Source organism: Labrus bergylta, chromosome 2, assembly GCF_963930695.1.
Source record: "Labrus bergylta chromosome 2, fLabBer1.1, whole genome shotgun sequence".
Taxonomy (NCBI): domain Eukaryota; kingdom Metazoa; phylum Chordata; class Actinopteri; order Labriformes; family Labridae; genus Labrus; species Labrus bergylta.
In genome coordinates, this window is record NC_089196.1 from 14,941,885 (window position 1) to 14,960,046 (window position 18,162).

Below are 18,162 nucleotides of genomic sequence, written 5' to 3' on the forward strand. Positions count from 1 at the left end.
CATTATATTTCAGTGTAAAATATCTCAATACTGTTCATTTTGAAAAAGGCAATTGTATGAAGAAACAATCAGAAACATTATTGGGTGCTAAGTCTCAAGCACAAGATGCGCTCTTTTTTGACAATAAAACAACATCATCATCATCATCATCATCATCATCACCATAAAATAGAAACTGGTTGTTGATATGAAGCCCTAAAGTGTGTAAAGTGCTACAAACATTTTTACATTTGTCATTCGTAAAGCCTCACATTGGATCATTTCCTATCCCAAAGGACATACAAATTGTTATTATCTTAAAATAAAAGGAATTACGTTCCAGTATACTTTGTTTGTTATTTATGTTCACAGATCTAATTTTCAATTGAATCAGTTTTTTTTATTAACTTGGGTCCATATTTGAAATAAAGAACATTTGTACACGCATTAAATAAGGAAGTATGATAACCTTGCCAAGGGCAGCGGAGTATCTGCGTTGTGTTTGTGTACAGCGCTGTTCTTGGAGCAGAGCATTTATTCTCTCCATGTCCATCCCTGGTTGACATCAGTTTGCTCGTCACAGAATGGTTTAGCCCTCGAGTTTGCAGGCTGGATTCCTGCCTCCTGGTCAGCATTGGTTATAAGATTCTCGATAACTTATAGCTGCACCCTGATTTCTATGGCTTTCCAGACTTTAGGGTGGCCTAAGGCTTAAGGAAAGTAGCCATACGTGCAAAAGTGACGAAATAAGTTTCTCCTCAAGCTCACACATTCTACTTTTCATGTAAATGTTATCACATCAGTTGCCCTTTTCTTTCTGCCAGTTCCTTTACCCTTCTTCTTTTAATCCCTAGTTTGCTGTCTTTTTCTCTTTTATACTCTTCAATATCCTTTATTATAACAAATTTACATGAATGAGTTCAAACGTTTTAAGCTTACTTACATAAACACAACACCTTACATCAAAACCGTCAAACGCCTTTTATCCAGAAAATGATTTTTAGTGCTGCAGAAGTGAGCTTTTAGCACCATTTCAAGCAGGTCTGTTGGGATTCGGCCCCTCGTGTTGGTTTCCAGAGATGGATGTTGTACATAGATTGTTTCCAGTTAACAAAAGACTGCTTGACTGCACAATGGATCGTGATTAGATTAAAGCTGCACTGTAAGAGCTTTTCGTTTGTGTTAAAGCAGGTTTTTATCTCTGAGGGTGACATGGGCCAAAACGGGGCGCTGCTGAGAGGCATTTATTCAAAAAAAGAAAACACAAGCTCTGTGAAGGGCAATACGGCAGGCACAGGCTGTCTCTGTCCATGACAATCAGACAACCTGCATGATCTTTTGAAACCCAAACACTTTGACTAAAGCAGATATTTGTCTAGGAGAGGAGAAAGAGCGTGAGAAAGAGAAGGAGTAGGAGATAAGAAAGATCATTGCAAGATAGGAAAGGAGAGAAAGACAGGGAGACCGAAGGCCTGGGGAGCATCCATGTCATTACATTTCCCTTGAACTCATGTCAGGGACCCTCTGCTGCCATCAGTCTGATGAAGTGTAGCTGGTGCTATGAGTAGTCAGCCCAGCGAATCACTTCATGGATCACAACACAAAAGCCCAGAACGCTCAAAGCTTGGAGACTTTTCCACCATTAGCCCACGTGTCAAACAGCCGACCACATAATGTCCTCCGTGTTTACGTGGCACGACACTTGACATCAGACAGCACATGTACTCGCATGGAGAAATGTCACTCTTGGGTTAAGGCTTCCCTTAAGCCTGATCCCCAGGGCATGGCATCTCTCGCAGCTCTGATTCACTCAGTCTTGTCTTAATATGAGACTCTGTGTGCATTTGACCCTCAGGGTGGACCAAGCGTGATGTCAGTCCAAGAGGCTGCTTGGTGCTCTCTAAATGTTCAAACAAAAAGGTTTGACTGTTACAATAAGAGTGCTTTTATTTTATGTCCAGTGTAAGTGGACACATAAGGGCCACTGAGCTATAAGACTGCAACCTAATTACATAGTAATATGGAACACTTTAGGTGGAAACCAATAAGTCCACCATAACAGGTCTACGTAATGTAATTCCATTATAGATCCATTACCTTTGAGAGGGTGAGGAAAGTAGGAAAGCATATATTTTTCATCAAGAGCTTCTGGGTATCACTGTAAGGGGGCATCTGGGAATTGGGCATCAACAAAGGGTGTGGTGCACATCCTTCTTGTGTTTGCCCTGAAAGTGCACTTGTACTTGAGAGTGGAAGATTCATTTTGAATAAATGTAATAATGCTGCCAAAGAATGTGCTAAGTCATACACATTTATAAAAGTGAATAGCAAAGGCACAGACACAGAGATTTTCATGGTAGCAATTCACATGCATCTACTTGTATGCATTACACAAAAACACTGAAGCTGTTGTAAATCTGTGAATCACAGCCAAAGGGGGAATGCAGAAGGGAACATATTACACTGAAAACCAAGATCAAGCTGCCTAAGTGAAAGGTGAAAGAAGAGGCACAAACATATTTGTGTTTTGTTTTATAAAGAAGCATCACGTTTTAGATATGTGGTATGACTTTTAAACTCCTGAAACTACCATACATTTTAATATAATGTGAATTTTGAGGCAGAGATACAAAACCACCTGCATCCTACCTTCAGTGAGTCCCATGTGGATGGTCCAGTAGTTCTGCAGACACTGCAGCTCCTTCTTCATGCCCCTCTTACAGCGGCAGTCATACAGAGGACTAACCAGCAGCACCTCCAAAGCAGCTTGGCACTCCCTGTTGTTGTCCAGCATGGCTTCCTTCTCTTTGCCCACAAGGCACTGGCGCATCACCCGGTACCTGGAGCTGCAGAACGGGTTCTGGTTACACATGTCACTCGCCTGGATGCAATCCACCCACTCTGGCTGTGCTACAGGCCCAGACCCAGTGCCTGGAGATCCTGGAGAACCGTTGGCCAAGGACGCGGACAGAGCAGAGGGACCACCCCAAGAACTGGATGCTTCATCTAGGTGGGGACCAGGAGACAGTTTGGGGGTAACAAGAGAAAGTGGGGATAAAATTACAATTACGGTTGTGTTTGTACATTTGTGTGTGAATGCAGGTTCAAGCACATGTCATACATTTAATTTTGATCTTGTTTTTTTTCCTCTTAATGTGGGACTTATAAACTGGTTTTATGCTATTACAAGCCCTGACATGCAGAGGCATTTTTTAGGGTAAGACAGTCACATACTTCACGGTTCACATGAGTCTTGTCCTGTAGTCACCTACAATCATCCAAAGCCTAAAAAACATGTTAGTCTACAGCTTTTAGTTGACTATTAAACCTAATTAAGGGGCGGCTTGATCATTGAAGATTGCCTAATTATCTCATATCAAAGAAGCACCTACAGGACCTGAACTACGCTCCAGTCCCATCCAGATAAGCTGAAAATGAATTTGAAATGAGTTAACAGTGATCCACAGATCAGAGGCGCAGGTGCTGCAGTTTGACAGGAGTCAAGATTCAAACGCACCTTTACGCAGACCAAAGTACAAACAGAGAAATGACAAGAGCGACCCCTTGTGGTAATATTTAGCATTATTTCAAAGAGGTGGAAACACTGCATCGGTGGGAGAGAGCAACGGGTGAGGAAGAGTCAGCTGAAGTGACCAGAGACAAATATTCTGTTAGCAAGCGGATTTTAACTTAAGTGGCCTGTGATGAAACTTCTTACGATAATTGTGCTAAAGATGATAATGATGATAATGTTGACGATTCATTTCCTCAAAATCAACTACACAAGTGTGTAACTGGACATTTATTTTGACATTGCACATTGAAGTTTGTCCGAATGAAATATGGATCGTGCTGCTGCAGTTAAGAGCTTTGCATAATTTAATTAATATTGTAACACAACAGAATCCACAGTTAATGCATCCAGAAGTGATTTATTTGCATACTCTAAGTTCGGTAAGCACCTCTAGGTGACACGTAAACATAATTAAATCAAGGCATCCGACTGCAACATGACGCCCTTCATCATTTACAACAAATAATTTCAAAAGATGAATAATCGTTCGCCCTAAAACAACTCCTGCAAGAAAAAGTGGAAATAATACAAGATCATTTCCCCAATGAATTATTAAGGATTTAAGAACTTCTCTATATGAGCTAGAAATGTCGGAATTAGCACATTTACACACCATTGCATATGCTGTTTTCATATTTCACTTCTCACCTAGGAGCAGAAGGAAGCTGTAGACGCATATCCAAACAGTGACAGACTTCATGTTGGCTGCAGAGATGAGTTAGTGTCCAAGAAGGAGACTAAATATTTCCACCTGATTAAAGGTTAATTCCCTCTCTTACGATCCGTGACCCAGGAGCAGGCTAACTGTAAAAAAAAAAAAAAAAAAGCTGTATCCTCATTAAAGTCGCACGTTCGAAAATATCCTTAAAATAATCCACGTTTTTTTTTATAAACTAACCACGAACCGGAAAAATCCTCTGATTTTGAAGAACAAAAAAAAAATCAAATGCCAATCAATCACTCAAGCTGTCAATCCATGAAAGCAGTTTCTCAGGGTCCGTGTGTGCTGCGTTCATACCGATAAACTACAGAGACTTGATCTCTCCGCATTATAGGGCTCAGGCTGCGCTCTCCAAATGCCCCTTGGAGATAATTTGTTCCTAAAACATCCCTCAAACTGGCATGAAAACGATCTGTCGGCTACAGAAAGATCTGTAACGTGCTAGAAGAAGTCATCTATAAGTGCCTCAAAACGCTGCTTGCTGGATTTTTCCCTTTTCTCACCACTGGCTCCTTCAAAAATCTGTGCGCTCCTGTGGAAGGAGTGAACGCTTCTTTTGCACTGACTGCATGTGTGTGTGTCGAGGCATCACAGCACTTTATAAAGAGGAGTTCGTGTGCTCCAGCAGAGGGCGCTGTGAGCAGTGGGTGCCCTCATTGGAAAACGTTGGACTGGCTCACATTGAGGGGCCAATAATAAATGTTACCCAAGAATCAGCAGGACAACAACACGTGGAGTTCAGCAGTATATATTATAGTGACTTTACCTGGCCTATAAGGTATTTATTTTGATCTCCTCCAGCAATGCAATATGACTTCTTGTGAAAGCATATACACATTATGGGAAATCATTTCTGTGGTCAATGTGCAATATCTGTCATGCACCATTAAAATCTTTTTCATAGGTGGTCTAGAGTCCTGCTCCAAATACAAGTGAAGCCAATTCTTGGAGGAGATTGGGAAGCAATAATAAGAGAGTTGGCTATTTGCATTCTTCCGGTCATCCAGTCATACAGCACATAGTGACTCTTTTATGCCAAGTATTTAGGAAGGCCACTTGCCCATTTAATTTGTGGCTGACATCAGCCCTTTATTCCCACAATTCACTGAAATCTGCAAATGATTTTTTGGGACAGAGTTCAAGGGTTGTGACTCAACAATCATGGTGAAAATGCCACCATTCATCCATCCATACCCCAATACTTCACTTCACATCTGGGTTTCTTCTGATTGAAATAAAGATAAAAAACAAAGGCGCACAGTGCTTCGTATTATATGTGTGCTCAGAGGAAATAAGCCCACAGCCTGAAGAATCTTGCCATTTTTCAAAGTAGCTTCACATTAAACAAAATGACTTTGTTGCGCATCACTGCTTAAATAGTGCCTGGAATGTCATAAATCTTTGTAAATCTTGAAAACAAAGTCTCTATTTAGTGGCTGTGACAGTGACAAACTGCAAGGCCACTGGCTCATAATGATGTTTGACTGTCAGCCCAAGCTGCCATCCAAGAGGGAAAAGAGCTTGAAGTTATAATGGCAAAATCAGCCTCATTCTGCCTATATTGGCCTGGGCTTATTCTCATCTCCCCCCAGAATTTGAAGCCTCTGTCATTATGAGGGCGCTGAAAAGCCTCACCCAACACCATGAATGTATCGTGCTTCTGTCCTGCATTAGAGATGCAGTGAATGAAACAGCCTTTTTCTCTCATTGTTTTTAAGCAGATATGCATTTTTTTAAGAAAGAATGTCCTTTGGGGCAACTGTTTCCAAAGCCATAACCAATTTTCTTCCTTTATTTTAACGGATAACAAAGGAGACATTTAGTTATTCAAGTAATTTCTCTCTGAAGAGCAGTTGCATAAACAGTATAAAGTTTAGAGTTGCTTACACAGGAGGCTCAGGATGAAGAAGATGTTTCTAATAATACAAAAAGACATGAAGAAACATTAAGCACAAACACAGTGAATAAAACAGCTACATTTGCATTGTGGATTTGTATTCAGGCGTTGCATTATTTCCATCCATGATATGGATAAATCCTCTCCTCACATTTTCTTCTTGAGCCACACTGTCAGGTCCATGGTGGGAGTTTATTCTTGTTGACAGTGCACGATTCACCCCCTCTGTGGGTATTTAATTGCTCTGTTCTGACTTCATAAAGCTTCTGTTTTTTTATGTACAATTAGAGCGATAGCCCACAGTGAAGCACTATCACACATACACACACATACACTCACACGCGCGCGCATTGCTCTCTAAAAATGCTTTCATAAATAAGCATATACTTGTGTGCACTGAAGAAAGGGCTTGCAGACACTCACATGCAGATGCACATAATGTGTATGTCAGATAAGCGTGCTCACACAAGACCGTGAAGATAGGGAAGTGACAAATCTGGATCTGGAAGACATTGTTGTCACTATTTAGGGAAATTTCTTCGTCTGAGAAGTGTGTCTAATGTGGTGAATGTAGATGATGTCATTCTGAATTCGTGGGATACAAAATAATGATATAGATAAAAGCCAGAGTAAAGACTCAGTGCAGTAACTTGTGCTTGGAGAGACAGCAGCAGGGGGTGGTGGTGTTGGTGTTGGTGGTGGGGGATTTAGAGTGAGATCATGCTTACTCTGAGCGGTCAAATGAGAGCGTAGACAGTCTGAAACTGTCACCTTGAAAGCCGGACACACAAACTTGCATACAAATGCTGTGTGTGAGTTTAATGATGTCACAGAGTGTACAGGTGCTTAAGTTTTCAGACTGACTGAAGCAGTTATGGTGTGCTTAGACATCATTAAAACTCGACCCAGGTGATCCCAACTCGTCCAGCCATCAAAGTGATAACTATCTGGAATAACACGCTGAATTCCTTATTGATCCTCATGCTGAATGTCTCATCCAATAATACTTAAAATGAAAAGGCTGTTGGGTTGCATTGATAAGGGTTTGCTTTGCCTTGCAGTATGCAAACACATAATTTAGCAGCTGACTTATCTTAGGTCAAAGGTCGCTGTATCTCTGTTTGCAGGTCATGCTCGTTGGAGAGAGCACAAATGAACCTGAGCTTACGGGCACATGCAGATGCATACACACACACACACACACACACACACACACACACACACAAACACAGGGGTTAAGCATGACTGATTACATTTGGAATTATGAGCTAATTAATGTGTATCTTGGGAGACCTGTGCAGCATGCTTATTAAGAGAAACAGCCTGAGTTTAGCAGAGAACATGACAAAAACACAAGTGTTGTTAATACCCAGAACTAATTTAACAGAAAGAGCTCTCTAAGCTCTATTCCCTCCTGTTTTAGTCACTTCAGTGTAATACGAGAAGCTACGGATGAAGCTTGTTTGTAATGTACAACCATAAATTATTGAAGAATGGAACTTGCTGTTGCAAAACATACATTTAAAACTTCTCCACTTCTCCACTGTAACTCATGGCTAAAAAAATGCTGAAATATATGGTTCACATCATAATCGAGACCTTTTAGCTTTCACAGAGCCATGCCTGTACTAGGGGCAGAGCCTGGAGTCAGTTCAGATCAATCTGTTTGGATCAATGTGAGAAAAAAGTCAATGACACGGACATCAGGAAAGTCAACAGCTGAGACGTTGGAGTGACAAGTGTAACCGTAGGCTGCTTTGAATTGTTCTTTTAAGACCACAGTTTAATATAATGAAACAACAAACTGCTCCTTTTCACAACCAGGCTCCTGCATGCTGTGTTTATGTGTGTGTGTGTGTGTGTGTGTGTGTGTGTGTGTGTGTGTGTGTGTGTGTGTGTGTGTGTGTGTGTGTGTGTGTGTCAACTTTGTTTTGGGATGTTTTGAGCGGATAAAACAGTTTTACGTTTGGGATGTGACCTCTGCTAGACTCTCTGGAGGCTATCGACCAGTTAGATCCATTTGTTTTCCAGGCATTTCAGACGTTGTCCATTTCTATCACATTACTTTGACAGAAATTGAATTTCCTCTGATGCATTTTTATGTATCCTAAGTGCTGCTGGGTTCTCACTGGGAGTATAGCGTTTCCAGTGGTGTGATGGTGCTAAAACACTGTGGCTTTAAAGAAAAAAAGGGTAAATTGATTTTTATTTTAAAGTGTGTATTGACTTTCAAGTTTTGTTTGGGGGTTTTTTGTGCCCAAATGTAAAGTAGGGTCCTTCTCAGTTTCCTCCTTCTAAGCACCAGCTGCATAGCTTCGGGTATTTGTCTGAAGGCTGTTTCATTAAAACCTTTAAAGAGGACATAGGAACACACAGAGGACAAACATAATCAGTGTGCTGCTGCTGGGCTGTCTGTCTCCAAAAGATTGCCATCTATCTGACTGTAAATGCAGCACACAGGGACGAAATTTACCTTTCTGATCAAAGAAGGATATACAAATAGCATGAATCTGCAGTTTTTCCCTCCTCGACTGTATTTGTTTTTACTTTCTTTTTACAGTTCAGGATTTTTTTTACAGACATTGACTTCAACAGAGATTTTTCAACTTTGTGGATTAAGTAGCTGGTTGCTGGTACAACTGTGATTTTCCACAGAGCAGTGACACATCTAGCCCATCACGTTAAATACTCCGTGGGTCCCATATGGGATGTTGACAGGGACCTCTGCTCTGCCCAGCTCAGTAAAAGTTTTAGCGTCCAGGACAAGCAGGAAAGTGCTCTTCTCCTAGAAACAAAAATGAAAGGTGATTAAATTTGATAAGAAAAAGAGTCACATTTCCCACAATCATGCCAATGAAAAAATTGCAGATGGATGGACAATCATGGCAATGATTGTCTATCCATCTGTTTTCTCTGAAAAATATAAAATGATACACATTCGAGTATAAAGTGTGTGAGAACATAACTTGAGGATACCTGATTGCCAAAGCCACCAGACAACATTATCAAAAACAGTCATTTTAATGGACTATTTGTCTGCTATTTTACATTGTCTTTGAAGGACTTTTTGTTGTGGTTGACTTACTTCTCTGGGTGTGATGATGACAGACAACACCACTCCATCATCTTCCTCAACAGCGTTGGGAGACGCAACAAAGACCGGCTCTGACGGGAACAACCCGGGATAACGCCACACCTAGGCAGTGGGGATTACAAAAACATCCCTTTTATACTCTGAACTCTTTCATGTCAGAAAACCATCCCTTCATACCCTTCCCCTAGTGCTAGAGAAAGAGCAGAATAAATAACTTTGATGTGGTTATATCCTGTCTAGTTAATAATGAGGCTTTTTCCTCAGAAGGTAGAGACCTTAAGCTCCTTGGTGTGGACATCCATCTTGAGCAGCGAGTCACTGAAGACATGTCCGAAGCCACAGGAGTAGAAGTAGCGGTAAGGTCTGCCGTTGTACTTGTCATAGTTGATCTGAGGGAACTCAAGGCCGCCATATTGTAGCAGCTCGTCGTCGTGGAGTTCCTCATGGGTCATGTAAACCTTCAGGGTCAGAGGAAGTTTAAATATTTTTTTGATGAGTGAAACTTTTCCAATTGATCTAAAAAAAATGTGTCTAGTGTATAATTTCCAAGATATGTACTGTACCCTTCTGTGCTTAAAGGGCTGGAATCAATAATGCATTAATCCCTAAAACAGGTAAATGGATACCTACATTAGAGCACTGGCATTCATTTGAAAGTCTAGATAAGAACAGACACATTTAATATCATTTTACTTTTGTGTATTTACCTTTCTATGCAATTTTCTTTCTGCCTACAGTGATTTGAGTAGCCACGGCACAGTCATGGCAGTTTTTTCACTGTAACATGTAAAAATCACCGCTCTCAATGAGAACTTACAGTGAAGACAGTGTCACTCAGTAGTCATGACAACTGAAAGATTACCCTTTATCATTCCAATGCAACATTTCAGCTTTTTTTCTACTGTAAGAAAATGTTGCACAGTGTGTATGTAAGTATGTGTGCCTGTTCCATGCAAAAGCTGTTAAATGGCAAATGTTCCACCACATGGTGGACTCTCATTTTGACGTAATATTTATCCGCTGTAAGTCATGAAATTACTATCTTGCAGAAAGCACCTTGAGTGTGACACCACACTGGATAATTGTGCAGAGTGTGTGGGAGTGAATTGGCTGTATTCATCATAATTATAGGCCTTATTTTGTGCTTTATTCCACTAAAACCTACACCTTTAGTGTAATGTACATTTAACATATAACATTGTATTAAGAATGAGAGCATTCTGCACTCCATTTAATCCTACTTGTCCTGGTTTTGTCTGCTTCGCTGTGGCTTTGCAGTAATGCAGAGTGACAAGGTTTTGGTCCAAAGGAGTCTTCTCGTCCACATTCAGGGGCAGGACGTATCTCCGTGGGAGGTTTCTGCACAGTGAGTTGTAAAACTGCCAAAAAGATTCAGACAGACGTTAAAAAAAAAAGTAAGTTTGGCAATAAGACCCAAACTGTGTAAAGAATAAAATTAGAAAATAAGACACAATTGAAGAGACAGAGGGATCAAGAGCCTGAGAGACAGACTTCAATAGATAGTAACAGTGAGAGACAGTTGAAGACGGCCTTGATTTTAAAAAGGGGGGAGGGGGGCATAATACATCGGACCAGAAGAACCTCTTTAAATATTTGTTGATGTCTGTTTTTTTTTAAATGTTTGTGGACATTGTTGAAGTAAGTTACAATGGATGGATAGTTGGATGGACTTAAGGAAAAGAATGCAAACCATCATGATACACACCATTTCTGCTGATCTAGTTCAGTGAAAGCAAGCTTTAATTAATTATTAATTTGTACATTTCTGATTGTGCTTTCGCATATGATTTCAAGTGTACACCGTATGTTACCTTGTCCATTTCCTTCCCTGAGTCTCTGCGAAGGTTCTCCAGTGTGAAGTCTCCAATGACCTCACCGTCGTCTCCACAACACATGTCCATCACCAAGCACCCATTGTCCTCATAAGCATTGATCTGATGCAATGTGAACATTGGTGCTGCTTGATACTTCACTTTACTCTCCTGTTGGATCAGTCAGAATAAACCATCAGGAATACATTGTCAAAATAATTTAAAAAAAATTGGCCTTTTGGAAGAACAAGGCAGATTTTTGTGTTTTGGTTTTAATGTTTTGGGACAGGAGCTCTGGCTGGCACTGCTGTTATTGTGTTGTACCTTCACATTATGAAAGTTTGATCTAGTATGCTTAATGGGTATGCTGTGTAATGAGATGAGAAAATTGAGAGTAACAGCGTATGAGAAACGGCTACACCATCAGAGTGTGACTCCATCAAAATAAATAAAGGAAAAACTCCACCATGCGTGAAGAGATTAGCTAGCATTTTCTTTTTTTTTTGTTCTGACTGTTTTTCATTTCACACTTTATTTTTGAAGCAGATCTATTGCAGTGCAAATAACTTATCGTAACCAACCTTGCCTGTGTGCCTGTTGACCAGGTGGAAGACAGTTTCATACTGAGGCTCCCAGGTCATGACTTTATGAAAGCTCTTCCCCTGGATTCTGTACAGCATGAATTTCAGCAGGTCCAGCTTGATCGGCTGCTCGATGAACACAATGTAGTTCTCCGACATGACTGGAGAGGGAAAGCGCATACATGAGGACATTTTTGCATGAAGCTGACACAAGTTTATATACATGCATATTTTTAATAGTTTTGCTGTGATACAGATAGATGTGTTTAGGAGCTTGGGAGAGTAACTTTATAGGGCTTCTCGGTTCACCGCAAAGCATTGCAAAGCCCCAGTGGAATGCTTAAAAACTTAATGAACACTAATAAAATGGGTCAAAGCTGATGATCCCTCTGCATTATCTCTTTCATGACTTAGGTGTAAACTATATTTCTGTCTTTCCTTAATGACATCGACTTTGTTGATTTTGACTAATAACAGGTTTCCAATAAAGACAGCATTCTTTTATTTAAGTCATGTGCATTTTTGCAGGAGGCTGCATCTGATGCCTCTCCACGTTTAGCTGGTGAGCTTGCAAAATAAATACACTTCAGAACCAACCTTGTTGGAATGAAACAAAATATTATTCCAGCAGGTAAACACGTGAGATGGGGTGTAAACAAGCAAAAAAAAAAAAGTCTACTGTAACTGTTCAGCTGTAATTATGTGGTGTTTGAATAACCAGGCAGTGTTTCATCACATGTAAAATTTCTTGGTGCCAGACAGTCTGGTAGAGCATCGGCGGTCTGGAGGAAATATAAATATAACACTAAATAAAGCAATATGGTGTTTCAGTACATTTAATCTGTGCTGCAATATTACCATTGACTTCTTCATCGACTGGTTATCAGCTGACTTGTAATAACCAATCACATTCATACAGGTGTGACTTTTCTTTCTTTACATTACTGATATCTTATATTAGTGTATTTGTTTATTAGGGTGATAAGTTCCCTGCAGCAGAATCTACATTCCTGCTGTGTTTCTCTAAGAGCTCCCTCATAAAGCAACATTAAATCTAACTGCATTGCTATTTTCTACAAATGATTATGACGATATGATGTCTGAAGTTAGTTCTTGACACAAGTGTCAATGACTGAAATGTAGACTTAACACTGAAGCCTGAAACAACAAAATCAGCACTGTTACACAAACAATGTGTATCCTCTCCACAATGCTCTCAGAGTTAAGGCAGGGATGAAACTCGGGCAAAACGTTGATTATGTGTCTTTTTAATGGGTTTTATGAAGCCCTGAGTGAAGGAGAAAGCATGTGCCTCAGTGTGTGAGTCAGCGGCACAGTTATAAACTGAGACAGATAGTGAAAGCCGAGCAGAAAGACAAAGGACCTGTGATTGACGAGAAGAGGCACGAGGAGAGAATTCAAATGAGTAATTAATAAAAGCACAAAAACTCCATCAGTTCAGGCAACAAAAAAACAAATCCTTCATAAAACTTCAGTACATGCAGCATGCAAGACTTTGCAGAGTTGTTTGTAAAACTGTTTTGTGTATCTCACCAAAGCTGTGATAATAGGAAGGCTTCCTGGGTTCAGCTGCACGGATGGAGCAGATCACTTTGGCTCCATTCAGGTCTGCAGAGTCTTCTGTTGCTGCCTCTTCCTCTGCAGGCGCAGGCACACGGATGATGTTGTAGAAGAAACCTGAGGAGGCCCCAAAACATGATGAGTTTTGGTGGAGGACATAAGATAAGATTAATGAACAGGCAGACAATTAGTTACCTCCTTTGCCGTAGGAGTTGCCCATGTTGTATGTCGCCCCTTCACGGTCATAGTGTGGGTGAGCTGTGGCTGAGTTCACAGCAATGTATTGACTCCAGTCCACCTTAAATGGACAGCGTCATAATCTTTGATGTCGTCATCATCACCGTTATCAACAGTCACCCAAAGTTCCTAGCTGTTACCAATTTGGCTTCTTTATCAGCATGAGCATTCAACAGACGTCTTTGTATTTGTAACGGTGACTCACCTTCTCCTTGGTCTCCAGGCTCTGAGGATCCACTCGTCTCATATAGTTGGTTTCAGTGCTGACATAATAGTCTCCCTTGTACTTGACAAAGTTAACACTGGCGTTATCCGTAGCCTCTGTTCAAACATACATCAGAAATGTTTTAAATATAGTGCTTCAGCGCCCCAAATCAATGCTATCACCGATAACCCAGGAAACTATTTCACTACCATTTCTTCCTGCTTTGTTTTTTTAAGAAGCTTTATATTATGCTTCAGATTGATCTTTGCCTCTCAGACAAGACAATCAAGCACATATTGACACGTGTTCCTCAAATATAACACTATGCAGAGAACACAAACATACTGGGCATCTGGAAGCGTGAAAAAAAGCGTGCAAAGATGTTCTTGCAAGGATCAGGCATAGCCAAGGTCCCGAACTCTGACACCACGATGCGGTTCTTCTCTGAGTTTTGAACGTATGAGTCACTTCGCAGGAACCGGCTGCTGTAGGTGACGTTTCCCTCACTGATGTGGAAGCGATGCATCATGGCCATACCGTCAAACCAGTGGGTGTATCTGAGAGGTAAATGAAGACAGGTGTTGCCACAAGACATAGTGATACCTGCACAAAAACTCTCATTTGGCCATTTAATCTTTTATTTATTATTTACAAAGAAAACATGTATTTATCTACCCAGGATTATATATAAGCAGAAAATGAGGAATGTATTAAATCCAGTGAGATGTGAGATGAGACGGTCTCAATTTATACAACCCAATGCAGTTGCCTCCTGATAGCTGCTTCTTATAAACATGACCATGTTTTTTTATTGAAACTGTTCTTGGTATTATTTAAATGACTTTATATGTGTCAATGCTGTGTTTTATTAACTGTACTACCAGTAAAGCTCCATTTACAGTATGGAAGTAACATATATTTTGTAAAAGTTGACCATGTATTCTGTGTTTTTTTCTCAAATACCTGTCTTTCCCAAATTCAAACTTCCCAGGACCATTTCTCAGGAAGCTCCCATTGATCCAGGCTGGAATAGTCCCCTTGATGGAGGTGGGGATGGGATCAGGTGTTTCTTCCATAGAACTAACCAGAGGAGCCACGCTCTCCAGCCCATTGGCCTCCGGACATCTATGCCTGCTGGATTCTGAGAGAGAAGGAGAGGAGAGGAGAGGATCCTTGAGTGGCTGTTTTTTGATTATAGTACCCTGTATAATCTATGGCGATAAAGCAGAGAGGGAACATATTATACACACATTATAGCACTCAGTATACATGAGAAACTGCTGAACATAGGCGCCACACTTTTCACACCGTAAACACACACACACACACACACACGCACGCACGCACGCACGCGCACACACACACACACGCGTGCGCATATATCACCACAGATCTGCATAAGGAATAGGTGTGGTGCTGTGAACTGTTTACAGCTTTGGGACTTTGAACAAGTGAGAATGAGGAAGTGATGTAAGAGACCACAAAAATAAATTTGATCCTGGATTTGTCAAAACAATTCACCCCGATCTTAAAATGTCAAGACAATCATTAACGACTTTATTAACAATTTAGACCTAAATTGGTCTAAATTGTTAATAAAGTTCATCTTACTACAAGTGTTGCTGGAGCATTTTGACCTCTTCTAAGCCTTTCACTCTTCATGCACCTTGTCAGTTGGTGAAGTTTGTGCCAGAAAATCCTCTTTTTCTCCGAGACAATCATTAACAAATGCTTTATCTTTTTAAACAGGTTGAGTCTGGATACTATTTTTTCACATTTTCACACATTCTATTTACCCTTCTTCCTTTCTCACAGCTCAGCAGCTGCTTTAACAAACACGACACTAAATTGGCACAATCTGGTGTGATTAAAAAAATGTAGTGAGAAATCTTTATTACCACCTGTAAGGTGACATCATGTACTGTAACAGCTCCTGAAAGAGACATCTTATGACTGTGTGGGGTCATGCACTGGGAATGACACCTTCTCTATTTGCTGTCTTATCTGTTAGCCAATAACCAATTCCCTTTCATTACCTCATATCTGCAGATAGCGAAACACATAAGAGAGTACGTGATTAGCAAAAGAAAAGCATAGCAGTTCAATACGCTGCCTCATGCTGAGTTTATAGGTTACATATGAGAGTTTTGACTGTGTAAATGGTTATTACATCCAATCATAAAGGTCAGAATTTGGTTCATTCCCATAAAAACCAGAATGTGAGAATGTGCAATGGAGAGATAACCGCTTTGGGCTTTAACAGTCAACAATGTTGACTTTCTGTGTTTTGATTGTGATTACTGCAGCATCACAAATGATCCCTGAATGTGTGCTGTCATTTTTTTCTGGGAGAATTTCATGAAACCCTCAACTGCTGCGACTGATGCAAAATTATTCTGTAGAAAACAAAACGGCAACACACACAAGCCCAGAGCTGCTGTGATGAATTGTTTCAGGTATTTTTTTCAACTTTCATTGTTGGTATAATCACAATTTCAACAGAAGATTCTTTGTGACAGTCAATTGTCTGATGAAGTGTTTCCTTCACGTCACCAGCAGTATGTCAGTATTCAAGTAAATTACCTTGTAGGAATTAACTGTCATATTTCTGCACATCTTTTTCATTTCTGCTCCTTTTGTTTTTCCTGTGCAGGGACCTGTCAGACAGTTATTTTTTGTTCTTTGAGTTATCAGCTGTGAAAGACTAAAAGCTTTTAATGAGACATTGTGCATGTTCTTCCTCGAGCTCTGATTCAACAGGAGACATTGGAGCAGGAACAATAGTTGTCAACATATTCTAAAAGAACTGAGGAGCAGAGTTTGAAATGCAATGAAATAGCATAATGACTAAACCTGATTGATTGGACACTAAAGAAGTGTTTTTCCCCCGATGTAAATAATAATATTATAAAGGAATGATTTATAAGATTTTATTCACAAATTATTTAGTTTCTGAAAACAAAAAACGACATCCTTACTTGTGATTTTTCTGAAGCCATAGTCTTACTTCTTTATTCATTTTCTTTTCTGTAATAAAGGGGTTTCTACTCACTGGTGTGTGTCGATGGCTCTATGGTCTTGGACATGGCTGCTGGTTGTTCTGCGGATGTCACCAGACAAATGTGGAGGATTTATAGAAGCACTGAGAAAAACCTTTGAACCTTTGGTCGCTGGCCAACTAATCAGGCAATAAAAAGTAGTTCAAACATGGTCGACTGTGTCATTAAAGTAAAAAATAAAGGCAGCGCTATAATACATAGCATAGTCAATAGTGTAGAATCCTTCAGGAAACCAAACAAAACTAAAATGTATATAAATTTTAGATTACGGAATTAGATTAGAGAATTAATTAAGTAAATCAATAGGCCAATACACAAAATGACCCAATTCAAGAATAGGGTTTTTTTTATCATTAGGCCTAAATGTTTTGCTCTTAATGATATTGTTACATGTATGCAAATGACCTTGTCATTACCTCTAAGTACACGTTGTCAGTGCACGTTTGCTTCTTTTGTCTTATCTCACTATATGTGGTGTATCTTCTTTAAGATTAAGATTCTGTGTGACACTGCAATAATGGATCCTATACATTCTTGCTGAATGAATTTGCATAACCTTTTCTATACATAAAATAATTAATTGTCCATGAGTCAGATATAACAATATTTTCGGCCAGTGCAGTGTGGAAATCTTTTGTTCACATCAAGGGATCAAAAGAAAGTTTGTAATGGACTTAACTGCTGTAAATGTGTTTATATGTATACACACAAACACAGGAAGTGAGTTTTAGTTCCCACAGACCACACAGTGTTAGATGCTTATAAAACAGTGAATAAGTTTGTCCAGATCTGATAAAGATTCTGTTACAAAAAACCCTGCACACAGGGAAAACAAGCCTCCCACATATGAAATAGTTGTTGTGGTACCATAAACAAGTAATTATGAATGACTCTGTTGATAGGTGTGTACAACCGATGACAAGATAATCCTGAAGAACAAAACTCAAATTGAGAAGAGTTATAATAGCAATACAAACTTTATTTATATACCAACTTTAGGTTAATAAAGTGCTTTGACATACAAGCAAAAGCATTCATTCGAACAAAACCCAAAGAACCCAAACAACACCAAACAAACCAAGACAAGAACACAACAGCCAAAGAACCCATACAACAAAATACCCAACCAACATTAGTAAATGACAAGAACAGTCACAAGAACCCAGGAAAAACACTTAAGAAATTAAGAGATTAAAATAAATAAATATAAACTGAAGCAATAAAGAACACTCTGTTGAGTACATTGTTAGACAAAAACAGTTCACCAATTAGACTAAACAATGATGTATGAGTTGAGTGAAAAGCATTAAAGGCAGAGTGAAACTGCACAAAAAAAGGGTAAAACTTAAGAAAGCGTATCCCTTTTGTAATATAGTTTATTTATAATTAATGTTTATGTCAC

At 39.7% G+C, this 18,162-nt stretch overlaps 2 protein-coding genes across 3 annotated transcripts in view; both read right to left on the reverse strand.

The window, feature by feature from the left end:
- The window catches only part of LOC109996681 (GDNF family receptor alpha-2), a 44,510-nt gene extending 39,655 nt beyond the window's left edge, over positions 1-4,855 (reverse strand). For both annotated transcript variants that reach the window (XM_020650932.3, XM_065965537.1), the window contains exons 1-2: positions 4,202-4,855; positions 2,629-2,985 (exon numbers count right to left, since the gene is read on the reverse strand). In XM_020650932.3, the coding sequence (XP_020506588.1) occupies positions 2,629-2,985; positions 4,202-4,253 (409 nt within the window). In that variant the 5' untranslated portion in view covers positions 4,254-4,855. The remainder of the gene's footprint in view (positions 1-2,628; positions 2,986-4,201) is intronic.
- A 3,827-nt stretch (positions 4,856-8,682) lies between these two features.
- On the reverse strand, positions 8,683-16,854 carry bco2l (beta-carotene 15, 15-dioxygenase 2, like). Its single transcript, XM_065965556.1, has 12 exons — positions 16,754-16,854; positions 14,665-14,842; positions 14,047-14,258; positions 13,702-13,817; positions 13,455-13,557; positions 13,233-13,376; positions 11,679-11,839; positions 11,098-11,268; positions 10,507-10,644; positions 9,541-9,723; positions 9,257-9,367; positions 8,683-8,956 (listed from the first exon to the last, which is right to left on the reverse strand). Exons 1-12 carry the CDS (start codon positions 16,785-16,787, stop codon positions 8,840-8,842), a joined length of 1,668 nt encoding a protein of 555 aa, XP_065821628.1. The 5' UTR covers positions 16,788-16,854; the 3' UTR covers positions 8,683-8,839.
- Between the last annotated feature and the right edge of the window lie 1,308 nt (positions 16,855-18,162).